Source organism: Gymnoscopelus braueri, assembly GCF_963280865.1.
Source record: "Gymnoscopelus braueri genome assembly, chromosome: 21".
NCBI classification, from domain to species: Eukaryota; Metazoa; Chordata; class Actinopteri; order Myctophiformes; family Myctophidae; genus Gymnoscopelus; species Gymnoscopelus braueri.
Window position 1 is genome coordinate 30,636,911 of NC_137623.1, and position 13,109 is coordinate 30,650,019.

Genomic DNA, 13,109 nt, shown 5'->3' on the forward strand with positions numbered 1-13,109 from the left:
GTGGATGTTATGTATTTATTAAAAGTATAAGAAAGTTGTTTCATTGCTATTGCACATCTTCTGAACAGAGGAAACTTCCCGACCCAAAATTGCATTTGTGCACACATGAAAAGTGATAAAGCGCAACGACAGGGTAAGGATAATAGTCATAATACCCTAGAAATTCACTTGGAAATTAAAAGAAAGGGAAAAGGAAAAACGAAACTAAACCGAATGGTTGGAAGAAGCCGCGGCGCATGACGTTAATCTTCAAACGACACCCCCGCAGGCTTTCTATCTACGACATAACCTCCTTGTTTGCTTCCACGTTGCGTCAGTCTGACACTCTCTCACTGTATGCTCAGTGCGCGCACAACACAACAAGCAGCAGCACAATGGAGAGAGCGCACTCCAACTGAGCTCCTCACACAATATCCAGGTAAGTCATTTTAAACATTCCTTAAAGTTTGCTCTGCCAGACTGTGCCAGTGCCTTGCCCTTAGCCTTGGATCAAGATGATCATAGATGTATTTTATCGAGTCTGACTGACTTTTTCTTTCTTATCTATGATAGTCTTGGGCTGCACCCCCCAATTGTGACTGGATATCCGCGCGCAAAGCCCGTACTTCTCCGTACATGTACAAAAAAAAATCATATAAAGTGCTGAACCTGTAGCCCTGGATGTTAACTCAACATTAGGAACATGTGTGCAATGTATTAATCCGTATTTTGCAATAGACATGTGTTTTGAACCCGTCGGTGTCGGATTCTGTCGGAAATTCCCTCTATTCCTCAATGGGCAGTGGTGACGGGGCGCATCTGGTGAAAGCCGGTATTACACTCAATGTAAACAGGAAGCAAACGAAGGGGGAAATTGCGTTCAGGCACAGACGGGATTAAAACACATATCTATTGAAGAATACGAACTAATACAGCGCACAAAGATTCCGAATGCCGAGTTAACATTTGGGGCAACCGGCTAAGCACCTTATATTTTGCATGTGTACATGTTCGGAGAAATACGGACTTAACGGGCGGATGTCCAGTGACAATTGGGGGGTGAAACCCAAGACGATCATAGATATGCAAATGTCAAAATCGATTAAATACATATATGATCAATCTTGATCCAAGGCTAGTACGCTCTCAGAGTTATATATATAACTGGATTTTACTGTGCGCACCTCATTGCATAAACCTGTAGCTACTGCGTGGATGTGAAAGTCAGTGGTCAATGAACATGTTTCACTCAGATGGTTACAACGTGACATCTCTAACCATACACGTCGTGCGTAAATAATACATTGTGCTAACTAACAGGTTGCGGCGGTATACGCCTTAAAAACATACATTTGATATTTACATGATCAGCAGCACTGTGGGCTTTGAATCACTATGCAAACATCAGGTTTGAATCACTAGGAAAACATCAGGCAAGAAGCTCCCCGAGTCCCCGGGGCTTCCCACAGTGTTGTGAAATTAGTTTTCATTGGGGAGAAAAGTGAATGAAGTCCCTCCTCCCTTATCATCATCACTCTGGCAGTCTTTTGTGTCTCATGATCTGCTCAAAACAGACACACACATAGATTTTCTTAACAATGAAAAAGACTAGCTGGATCTGACCTAATTTGAGCAATGATGTATTGCAGAGCCAGGAGAACAAGACACGGATGAATTATGATGGAGTATGACAATGGAATTGAACTCCTGCTGGCTCACATGAACATTGAGGACATTATTGACGCTGTGGAGAATCTTTACCACGCGGAGGGAGTCGAGGAAGAAGAACTAGGTTTGTCATTAGAAGAAGAAGAAGACAGTCTATCGCAGGAGGAGATGGACCAGAATGAAGAGGCAGGGGACTCGGCAGATTCGGGGAGTGAAGAGAAGGCTCATGGTGGTGGTGGTGGTGGTGTGAGGTATGGGAAAGTGCCAGACCTCCTGTCATTTGTGAACCTCATCTCTGACATGCAGCCGGCAGCGCTACAGCGCCTACAACAGGAGATGGGAGTACTTCTGAATAAGGTAAGACCATACTGTGGTCAAGTATTGATACTGTTTTGATATGGCACAGTAAAATCCTTCATTCATCCTTCAATCATTGTGTAACTTCATAGCAACAAGCAAGAGCTTTGCAATGTGCCGGGACTGCAGTGTGCATGAAAATGATCTCTCGGGCATACTTTATGTTGTGTTTATAGTAAGTAGCCTTGGAAACCAACGGTTCCTGAGCCATGTGGCTCATAGGGCAGGAATCTAGCTCATGTTCCTGTAGCGTGAGGCAGCTTGATGTACAAGTACATCCCCCCAGCCATGATGTACAAGTACACCCCCTGGATATGACGCTAGTTTGTCACAGGGATCAACTCAGCATCAAGGGTTGGACCAATCCAACGCTTGATGCTGAGTTGGACCAATCCAACCCTTGATATTTTATTGGACCAATCCAAGTGCCAAGAAGGGAGGCACTGGGTCCCGTTTTTATAGTCTATAGTATATTGAACCCAAACCTCTCAATCTCAGGGCAGACGCTCTAACCACAAGGCCACTGAGCTGGTTGTGTTCACACTGTTATGTTATACATATTGGACAGAGAAGCTGCAACTTTTTTTTAAATATCTGCCTCTTGCTTGCAGAAGGACATGGCTGTCAAGAATGGACGCTATCAAATCAATATGGACGTGGTCCTGTTCCCGTGGACGTTGACTTACAAGAATCATGGCTCAGGTCTTGTGCCTAAAGGCTCTTTTGGGAAAGTCCATCTGGCTCAGGACGCCAAAACCAGGAAGAGAATGGCATGCAAACTGGTGAGTCCTGCCCAGCAATGATTGGAATCCAGCCTGAGAGGATTTCCCGTAACTATTAACTTCAGTGCCAAGAATGTTAGAATGTTATGTACTACCGTACGAAGTACCTTTGTTTATGTAGACACTGCTAAGATTGTTTTGCTACTGAAAACATGAAAATGTTCATGTTTGAACTTTGCATACACTGATAATGGGCTGTAAAAGAGGAACGTTGTTTAGGGGAAAAACTGCCTCTCTGCAACTCATTTACTAGACCCAGTGTCGAGTGGTCTGAAACTAAAGGATATTGGCCAACATTATTCAGAATTAAATCTGGAAATAATGTAGTTGCTTCCACTTCACAACAATTATATTCAACCTTTTGGTTTGGTGGTATAACATTGAGATAGACACACACACACACACGTATGTGCGTGTGTGTGTGTGTGTGTGTGTGTGTGTGTGTGTGTGTGTGTGTGTGTGTGTGTGAAATTAATTTGAGCTCAATTCTATTCTATTCTATTTATGTGCATGTGTTATATTCAGTCCTTTTCACAAAGGGGCCTTATAAATTTGGTGGTTCCTGAAGTGGGAATTATTAGCAAACAAGGTGGGGGTGGCTTCCCAGTCTGGTATTATCACAGCAAGTGCTATGTTTACCTTACACACCGTTGACAGTACACACACACAGTGTCACACACACACACACACTGTAAAAAGCTTAGTGGCATGAGTTCACTAGCCAGTAATTCAGTTAATCTCATGCACAATACAAGATTGCCCATTCAATGAGAAGATGATTCTATTTCTAGAATCATGGCTCAGTAGGACTGATGACACCGGGTACAAATCTATAATAGTAGGATATTGTGTGGAGCTACAATTGTACAATCGCTCATTGCCTTGCATGCCATTGTCCTAGATCCCCATGGAGAACTTCAAAGCTGCTGAAGTGGAGATCCAGGCGCGTTTCCGCCACGAGAACATCGCTGAGCTCTATGGCGCTTTGCTGTGGGATCAACACGTCCACCTCTTCATGGAGGCCGGCGAGGGCGGCTCTGTCCTGGAGAAGCTGGAAACCTGTGGGCCCATGAGAGAGTTCGAGATCATCTGGGTAACGAAGCAGGTTCTCCGCGGCCTGGAGTTCTTGCACTCCCACAACGTCATTCACCACGACATCAAACGTAAGCGTGACAAATATAAGCCATGCAAACCTCCTCTTCCTCTCATGGGCCTTTGATGATGTGATTCAAGATGATTTATTTGTCACTCACTCAAGTACAATCAGCGAAATGTTGATGTGTCATCCTCTGCAGACTGTACTAACAATAACAATATGCAACAACAAAGATAACAATAATAATACTGGATATGAAAAATAATAATACAGGCTTAAGAAAGGACATGTGAGAGTAAAACATTTTTGCAGAAATGAGGTTTAAGAAAAGTCCTCGGGGCTCAGGGGAAAAACATTCTTGCTGACACTCTTTGTGATACCCTTGTGACACCTCAGGCGCTTGCCTGCCGGAAATGATGTGACAACAGTCTTAAGACATTATTCGTGGAAGGAAAGCAAGGGCCATATATACCGGTAGTTCTGCTTAGAGCCATACAGTGCATGCTTGGCAGGAAGAGGTTCATTCTGGTGAAGAACAGCCAAAGACCAGACCACAGTGTTAACAGTGATACATACTGTAATGTGTTTTAATGTACATCAGGGTCAGGGTTTCAATTCGGTTTGGGTCACTGTAAAGCGTTGGATTTGTTATTGCTGATGATAGCAATGTTGAATTCTGTTACAGTATGTACAGAGAGCAACACAGGAAGCTAGCTAGGTCAAGTTAACGTGGCTGGGTTCGTCTGATGAGAGCTAATCTCAGCCCCGGGATCAAAGCCCCGCTCCACAGCCGTCTGTCAGCCAGTCACAACCTAAAGGCTCTTTGGTGTCTGGAATTTCCAGCCAGATCCTCCCTCCTTCCCCTGCGCCCTCCTTGTAGAAGGGTTAAATGTAGGCTGCAGCCAGGAGAGTTATGACAATGGTGTGCTTTGTGGCCCAGGCCTGTGACGGGCTGCTGTGGTCCTCTGTGTTTCCTGCCTCCAGTCAAAATATGTAATTTCACCTCAGTGAGGTAACGAAAGAGAAGGGCGAGCGCTTTTAGAAACGCCTGCCTTTAAATTATCTGTCAAATTGTGTGCTCAAAGCATGCCAAATGCTTGTTTGGCTTTCTCAGTGACTACTTTGAAGACACCAATGCCCTTTCCCAAATACGCTGCTCCAGTGTAAACACTGTGTAAGCCTGCTGAATAACAGCATGGTTGAGAACTCTTTAACTGTGTTCATGTTCAGCAGTGTTAATTTCCTCAAATGTCAGCCGACACACCCATCGACTAACAATAACTTCAGCAAAGAGGAAGTAGTTTCTTGGCACTGTTGTCTTTGACACACAGTACACAGTCAATATTAATATATTATTATCTTCCTTTTCTCCTTAGCCAGTAATATTGTCCTGATGTCAGACAAGGCAGTGTTGGTGGACTTTGGCCTGACCGTGCAAATGACAGAGGAGATGTACATCCCCAGAGACCTGAGGGGCACAGAGGTGAGAGTAACATCCTGCAATCCTAAAACTTCAACATTTTGAGGTTGAGCCAATCACTTCCTGCACCAGGGTTTCAAACCCTGTAAGCTCAGGATGTCTGCTCTGGTGAACTTAAAGAGTTTCTTATTCTGTACTTTCAAATGTTTATAGGTGTCTTTTTTACCTTTGGAAAAACAGCTGTCTTCTGGTTTGAGACTGGGGGTTTGAGACTCCCTTTTTTTGTACAATTTAGTCTGGAGTCTTGTCAGCACTTGCCTGTCAGTTAGACAAAAACATGTCTGCAGAAAATGTGGGAGAGAGCTAATTACTTGCAAGCATTAATGCATGGATCAGTGCACCCGATGAACTGACACAGATGCTAAAAGTGTTCAGCGATCGCCAAAGAGGGGAGAAGAGGAGAAAATTAGTCAGAGGCATACTGTATACAGACAGAAAATGTAGAATGATGGCAACAAGGACTATCTCACGACCCCTCTTCTCTTTTACTGTTCGTACTTTGTCCCTGGATTTTGTGTGTGTGAGTGCGTGCGCGTGTGTTTTTGTGTGTGTGTGTGTGTGTGTGTGTGCGTGCGTGTGTGTCCGCCTTGTGCCCCTTGTGGCTTGGCTTGTGGAAAGTCCCAGGGCAGACGCCCAGTGGTAATAACAAGGAGAGGGAGCTAGCAAACAGACAGCTAGCAATACTGGGCTGTTCAGGCTGACATTAACATGACATTAACATGTGCAACTGAGTGGAATTTCCAGCACATTGAGAGATGGGCTTTAGTACAGTACTATGTTTACTCTTTCTCATGGGCCACTGCATTTTCTGCTCTCTCTACAGAGTAAAAACAACAACATTTAACTGAAAAATATAAAACAATTTGAAATGTATATATTTGAAATATAAAACATATATTAGACTTTTTTTATTTGGATTTTCTTTCATATGGATTTCATACAGAGGGAGCCCCACACACACATACAAAAAACGATTGAAATCTGTACACTGTCCCAAGCTTATGCGGAGCCTAGGATTTTGGGCAGTTTGCTGTGTCGCATAATATGTCACACAAAAGTCACATTTTCTGCAGCATGTGCAGCATACTGTAGCATAAGCTTGTTAGCTTAGCAAGCAAGCATGTCTTTTTGTTGGTTGTTTCACATCAATAATGTAATTTACTGGAACTGATAAAAGAGGAACTGCAGTGCTGTCCTCATTTACCCTTTCGAATAACCGCATGATATATTACAATTTGCCATCTCACAGATGTATATGAGTCCAGAGGTTGTCTTGTGTCGGGGACATAACACCAAGACGGACATCTACAGCCTTGGCACCACCATCATCCATATGCAGACTGGTAGCCCCCCCTGGGTGAGGAGATACCCACGCACTTCCTACCCATCATATCTCTACATTGTAAGTAACATACATATTATGACTGTTGTGCAGAATGTGAAGGAATGATAAATAAGTCTTACTTGAGTTTTCCATCTTTCTAGAATGATGAATGAAGTGTTTTTTGTTTGTTTTAGCTTTTACTTCTGTAAGGAGGGTAATGCCCATCACGTCTAGCCCAGTAGTCAGTCACGCAGCAGACACGTAACCATGGTCATTTGTCTTTTCACACACCAAACTAAATACTCATGATTCGATGTGCACAGCAACATCCTGTGTCTAAAAAGTCACAGTTTTCCGTGACCTTATTCTGCTTTTTCACAGCTAAGATTATCATGAGATATTAAAGCATGACTCTTGTTGACTCTTGACTCTTGTTTGTAGCACATACCTCCAGGGTCCAGTGAGTGAGTTAGTCAGTCAGTCAGTCAGTCAGTCTATTGCCGCTTCCATTTGGTTATTTTAAAAGGTTTCCATGACAGAGGTTTAGTGATTTTCTGAAGTGGGTTATCGGCCTCTGGATTTGATTTATAGAGTGATTCACTTCCTCATGAAACCACTGTCACATGGAGGCTCTGTTTTTTAGAGTCTATAGACTATATACTCTCTCCAACGGGCTGCGCTTGAGAACCCATCCTTGATGCCTTATTTTTTTTATCACAACCAAAGTAATATTACACGCGATGCTCAAACAAGAAACAAAGGATTGAGTCGAAGCGAGAGAACTTACACATGGCTTCTTGACTGGTGCTGCTGCCTGCAACCTGCGCCTGTTGCACTCCACTTGTCAACTTGTGGCTTTTTTGTATTCTGTGGTTTTCACTGACAACGATTTTGCTCTTACCCCCCCCCCCCCCCCCACACACACACACACAAACTAGATCCACAAGCAGGCGCCTCCTATGGAAGACGTAGCGGAGGACTGCAGCCTGTCCATGCGCACCTTCCTAAGCCGAGCTCTGAAGAGGGACCCTGCCCTGCGAAGTTCAGCCACAGAGCTGCTGAAGGACGAGGCCATCAACCCGCCCAGGGAGGAGCAACCGCGCTGCTGGAGCCTGGACTCGGCGCTGGGCGAGGCCAACCACCCCATGCTGCGGCAGCACAGCCAACATACAGACACCACACATGGTGAGGCCTGGTAGAAAATGTGCTCATTCAGACACGGCTGCTAGCTCTTGGCCATTTCAATTGGGGGGGGGATGCATCCAATCAAATGCACTCACACAGACACACGTGCAAATATTATTTACACAGTTACATACAGTACATAATGCTTACCAGTATTAACAACTCTCTGCTCTTTTTCTGTAGAGTCTTCCCTGTATACTGAGGAGTCCGGCCACATGAGGAGGAAGTCTCATATCCAGTCTTATATTGACGTGGGGGCCGTGGCCGTGGCCAGTTACTACAAGCTTGTGAGAGGGCCTCCCGCCACAGAATACGGCTAGCACTGGACAAGTGGCTTAACTGTTGAATTATTTACGGAACAATTCATGTATAATTGAATACTAGCCTTGACTCTCTGAGATGTGATATACTCCAAAGTTGTCTGTGACATTGCTCTGTGAAGTGTGACTGTTTAGAAGAGTTAGGATATTTTTGTAATGAAAGGGAAAGTGGAGTGAAATGGCGAATGTCTTATGAATGATTCCTCAGTAATCTTAGCAACACTGCAGGTCAGTGATCGAAAGTGATGTATCATTCAGCATCTCTGTACACACAGTACAGTACAGTATTTGCTATTGGTGTGGCTATCATGCAGGATGCCTTGAAGGATGTGTCACGTGTAATGCACTGTACTGACATGTTAAGTGAAAAAAGGAAAGGGTTTCACTCCAATAACGTAGAATCCAGTTTGTAAGGACAAAACAACGTATAGTAAAAAGCTACAAAAGCACCAAGATTTCTCAAAAGCATTACTGTAATTATTTTGTCTTATAATCTATCTATATAAGTGTTTTGATTTGATGACAACGATCATTTTTGTGAACAGGAATTCACTTGACCTTAAATGTTTTGGGATTGTATGTCTTGGAATGAAGCTGTGTCTACATTTACATATACTGTGAGTATCTTATGCGAAATGAATTGTGGTTGGTTGTGGTTGAGACATAAAATAAGGTTCATAGCGGGCCGGTTATGGAGAACTGCTGATTGGAAGGATTTCACCCTTGACAACTTCCTTGGGTCCTTGGCAATACATCCGCCAAGTGTGAAGTCGATCGGATGAACAGTTCTGGAGTTATGAAGGGCAAATATACAGACAGACAGATATTTATGGAATTTATAGATGCACCATGTGTGCGCCATGCAGACATTGAAATTGTTTGATGAATAGTTATTGATGAACTTCTGAATGTTAGTTCCTATGGAACTTTATCATTGTAGTTGCTGTGCAATTATACTTCTATAGATTGCCTGTATAGAATGTTCTTTTGTACATCCGATTGAGATGATGTCTGTTATGGTTGTTGCAATATATATATATATATATATTTGGGATGCAGTGTTTTCAAAATGGATAGTGTCTATTATTTCTCTATCTGAAAATATAGAAATCATTATACCCTCAATAAAATGAAAGAAAAAACACAGCTTGCATTTGCTTTTGTCACTTGTAGTATGTTGCAACTATTGAAATTCACTTTGGAATTGTCCTTTCAAAAAGATGGTTCAGAAAGGCTAAGAGAAAAAAACTCCAATGTCCATGTCATTTTTTTTTTTGTCACTTTCAGTCTCTGGTGGTGGTCACTTTCAGGCTCTTGCTTGATTTCTCTGAGGAAAGTGTGTTCACACAATGGGGCACCAATTTACTTTCTAGCTGTATTGGTTGACTTCCACATTGGTGAGCATCTATAGATCACTTTATGTGTTAGCATCATCAGCACCATCATAGAGCAGCAAGGACATTTTAAGATCGGTAATGGCTTTCAGAGGGCAACTTAAGACCATTTTAAGCTGATTTCTGATCTAGAAGTTGAAAGATTTGACATTAGCCAAGTTGATAAATCTGATATCAGCAAAGTTGATAAATCTGACATCAGTGAAGTTGCCCTTTAATGGAAAGGATATAAGTAAAGAGTTTCCAGCCGTCAGGCTTAACAAAAGCCAACTCAGATAACCTATGTATGTGTGCTCTCTCTCTCTCTCTCTCTCTCTCTCTCTCTCTCTCTCTCTCTCTCTCTCTCTCTCTCTCTCTCTCTCTCTCTCTCTCTCTCTCTCTCTCTCTCTCTCTGCACACTTTCTCCCTGCTAACTAACGCAGTAATAGATATTGAATAAAAAGTACAGCATTTAACAGCATGGGTGTTAAATGAGAGCAGGTCATCTGGTTCACACACATGCACACAAACACGCACGAATGCCTGCAGCCCTGCACACACACAAGCGCAAACATCTTCATGATGCATGGAACTCACTTCCTTGTCTTTGCGTCATGGTAACAGTGTGGGTGGTGTAGTAGTTGTTGATTGATAGGGAATCCCTGACCTAAACAGCGACAGATTAGTAACATATTTACTGTAAAGAAAACCCTCGCCTTAACCTTATGAACTTGATTATTTTGATAAAATGATGTAAGCTACAGTATGATGTAGTTTATACCCTCATTTAATACATTTTTAATTTCCTTTATTCCTAAACTAAACTTCCTTAAATTGCATATAAAAGCAGTTAATACTTGCTGTTTCCAGTGGAATAGATTATAGCCTAAATGTTATGGACCTGCACTTTTATGTATTTGATTTATAAATGTTTGTATGTGTCTATGGTACTTTTCTTTTGGCATTGCATACTTCCCTTATTAGAAAATATGTTAATTGTATTATAAAGCATGTATTCATGTTACATTGTATAGGTCTACACTATAACAAGGCTACATCGACAAATGTAAATGCAAAAAAATGCAAATGTTTCATATTTCTTTACATTCCTCCATATCCAACTAATTGTGTGCAGCTATAACACCACATCCACTGTGTAAAGTTGAATTTATGTTTAACTCGACTGTTGGAATCCAATTTGATTTGCTCCATCTGCTAGGCGGTGACATTTTAAGAATCTTGGAGAGTTTCCCCAATTGACTATAAATAAGTTTGCCTCAAGGCTTGCCCTGTCTGTGGCTGATAATAAATTCCAACCAAGTTCTGTAACAGCCCTCTGTGGCCCAGCACAACACCTATACTTTTTGGAAAGAGGAAACACATCAGTGAGCAACAGATATGGAAAGTGGTTCACACAGATCGTATCAACTTGGGTTTCCCTATTGAATAATCAGTGACAAGAGTGGAGACTGGCTAAGTTGACTAAGAATTATGAAGAATTATGTTGTAGGTCATTTCACCAAATCATTACCGGTGCATGCACTGTATCAGATTGGGGAATCCACTGCAGTCCTCTTTACTATCTTAATGAATTGGTGGAACTTTTTAGGATTTTCCTTTTTAACCAAATGTAGCCCTATATATATAGATCACCCAAAATAAGGTGTAAATGTTGATTAAATTAGCCAGAATTTTCATTTCAATCGATTCAGGAGTGGGAGCCAGGCTAAGATTAAATAGCATACAGAGATCTTTGGTATCAATAAAGTATTCTGTCAACAACCAAATCTATTGCAGTGAGAGGTAGGCTAGTGGAACCTGTTTTACAGTCTATGGTGGGAAACTTATCGACATGTGATGTCTCATCTCCCTCTAGTGGATTGTATGTGGCATGTCAACAAACAGTGGTACACTCAGTGGTACAGTACAATCTTTCTCACGCATCAGCATATTTCTCAACCAAGTACACTATAGTGCTTATTCTATGACAGCTTTCTCTGCAAAGGATTATACCAAGTATCATGACTATTAGAGCAACTGGTTTCTCTAGTCTCTGCTGTAGTGTAGGTTCATGATCAAGTTCAACATTATTTGTCTGTGTTATAAAACACACAGAAATATGCTCCAAAGCAAGCTTATGAAAAAACTCACATGCAGGCCAACTCACAGGCCAACCACGTCAGGATACTGCAAACGAGGCTGAAACAGACAGTTTACATACACACATAAGTTATGTTCTTACATTATAATTCAGTCAATCAGCTATCTGGAGTAACAGCACAACTTAAACTTTAATCAAATAAACCCTGGCATCCCTATTTTGGTCATGTCATTACAGGCAAATGTACACAAATTATTTCCAAACGTCAAAATTCTAAAATGTTCAAAATTGTCAAAAGCAGATCTACAAGCTCACAATGCATTGAACCCATCCTTCCCTCCCTCTCCACCCTTCCCTCCGTCTGGCACACAGGTTGAAGAGCGCATCTCTGAATGCCTGGCTGATATCTCATAGCGGATGTCTCCCTATACTTCCGACTACCTCAAGCTCAAGGCAGACAAGACTTCTCTTCTTCCCAGGTAAGTCCTGTTCCTGCAGGATCTTTCCATTTCCACCGACAACTCCCTGGTGGCTCCTTATTCCAACTGTCAAGAGCCTGGGTGGCTGGGTAAAACATCTGAAGGATCAGACCCTTCCTCACCAACGAGTCTGCCCAGATCCTTATCCAGGCCTTATCATTGCAACTCCCTTCTTATTGGCCTCCCAGCATACACTGATTCCCCTCCAAATTATCCAGAATGCTGCAGCATGGCTGGTCTTCAACCTCCCTAAAGTTTCACATGCCTCCCCCCTTTTGCGCTCCCTTCATTGGCTTCCAGTTGCTGCCCACACCCAGTGCAAAACACTGGCGATGCCCTACATGTTGACTCGTTCATGCTTATTATGATCTTGCACTTGTAAGTCACTCTGGATAGGAGCATCTGCTAAATGCCTACTGTAAAATGTAAATTGTATATATTGGCTATTTTCGCTATTCGTCGTGCAACAAAGTATTATGTGCTTTCCCAACCCTCCCTGCTACTGAAGTGTGCAAGCATTTTAATCTGGGGTGATGGACTGATCTCTTGAGTTTTCAATCCCTTATGTGATTTAGATTCATAAAATAAAACATATTCAAAATTAAATAATGATGAGGGAGAATGTTCACCACCTTCTTTTCAGCATGTGTAGTACCAGTGTTTTGTTTTTTTCTTCCCTCATCAAAGCAATCATTGTAGTCAGTCATTGTTTCATCTGTCTATGGGAGAGACAATGTTCTCAGAGAGAAAAGCAACAAACAAGTTGCCTCTGTAATTATAGCTGCTGCCCACATAGGCTATGTTTTGCCTTTTTAGACAATGTTAGCCAGTCACAGATCCGCCATCCCAAAGCTGGAAACAAAGTTAGAAAAATACTGACACATCAGATAGATCAAGGTGCTGCTCTCCAAAAAGGTTAAAGTGCAAGGTTTTACTGTACTGTATGTCCTATAGGGCAGACCAGT

General features: G+C 42.3%; 1 protein-coding gene across 2 annotated transcripts; it reads left to right on the forward strand.

The window, feature by feature from the left end:
* The first annotated feature begins 203 nt into the window (after positions 1–203).
* Positions 204–9,295, forward strand: map3k8 (mitogen-activated protein kinase kinase kinase 8). Of its 2 annotated transcripts, XR_013932350.1 has the most exons (9): positions 204–418; positions 1,629–2,004; positions 2,616–2,786; positions 3,688–3,949; positions 5,259–5,365; positions 6,612–6,764; positions 7,625–7,871; positions 8,055–8,864; positions 8,955–9,295. XR_013932350.1 is itself a non-coding variant. In XM_080417625.1 (8 exons), the coding sequence occupies exons 2-8, from the start codon at positions 1,657–1,659 to the stop codon at positions 8,189–8,191; spliced, it is 1,425 nt and encodes a 474-aa protein (XP_080273751.1). In that variant the 5' UTR covers positions 204–418; positions 1,629–1,656; the 3' UTR covers positions 8,192–9,295. The 2 variants fall into 2 exon arrangements, 1 of the variants encoding a protein (XP_080273751.1); XM_080417625.1 differs by having other exon boundaries at positions 8,055–9,295.
* Positions 9,296–13,109: the final 3,814 nt, after the last annotated feature.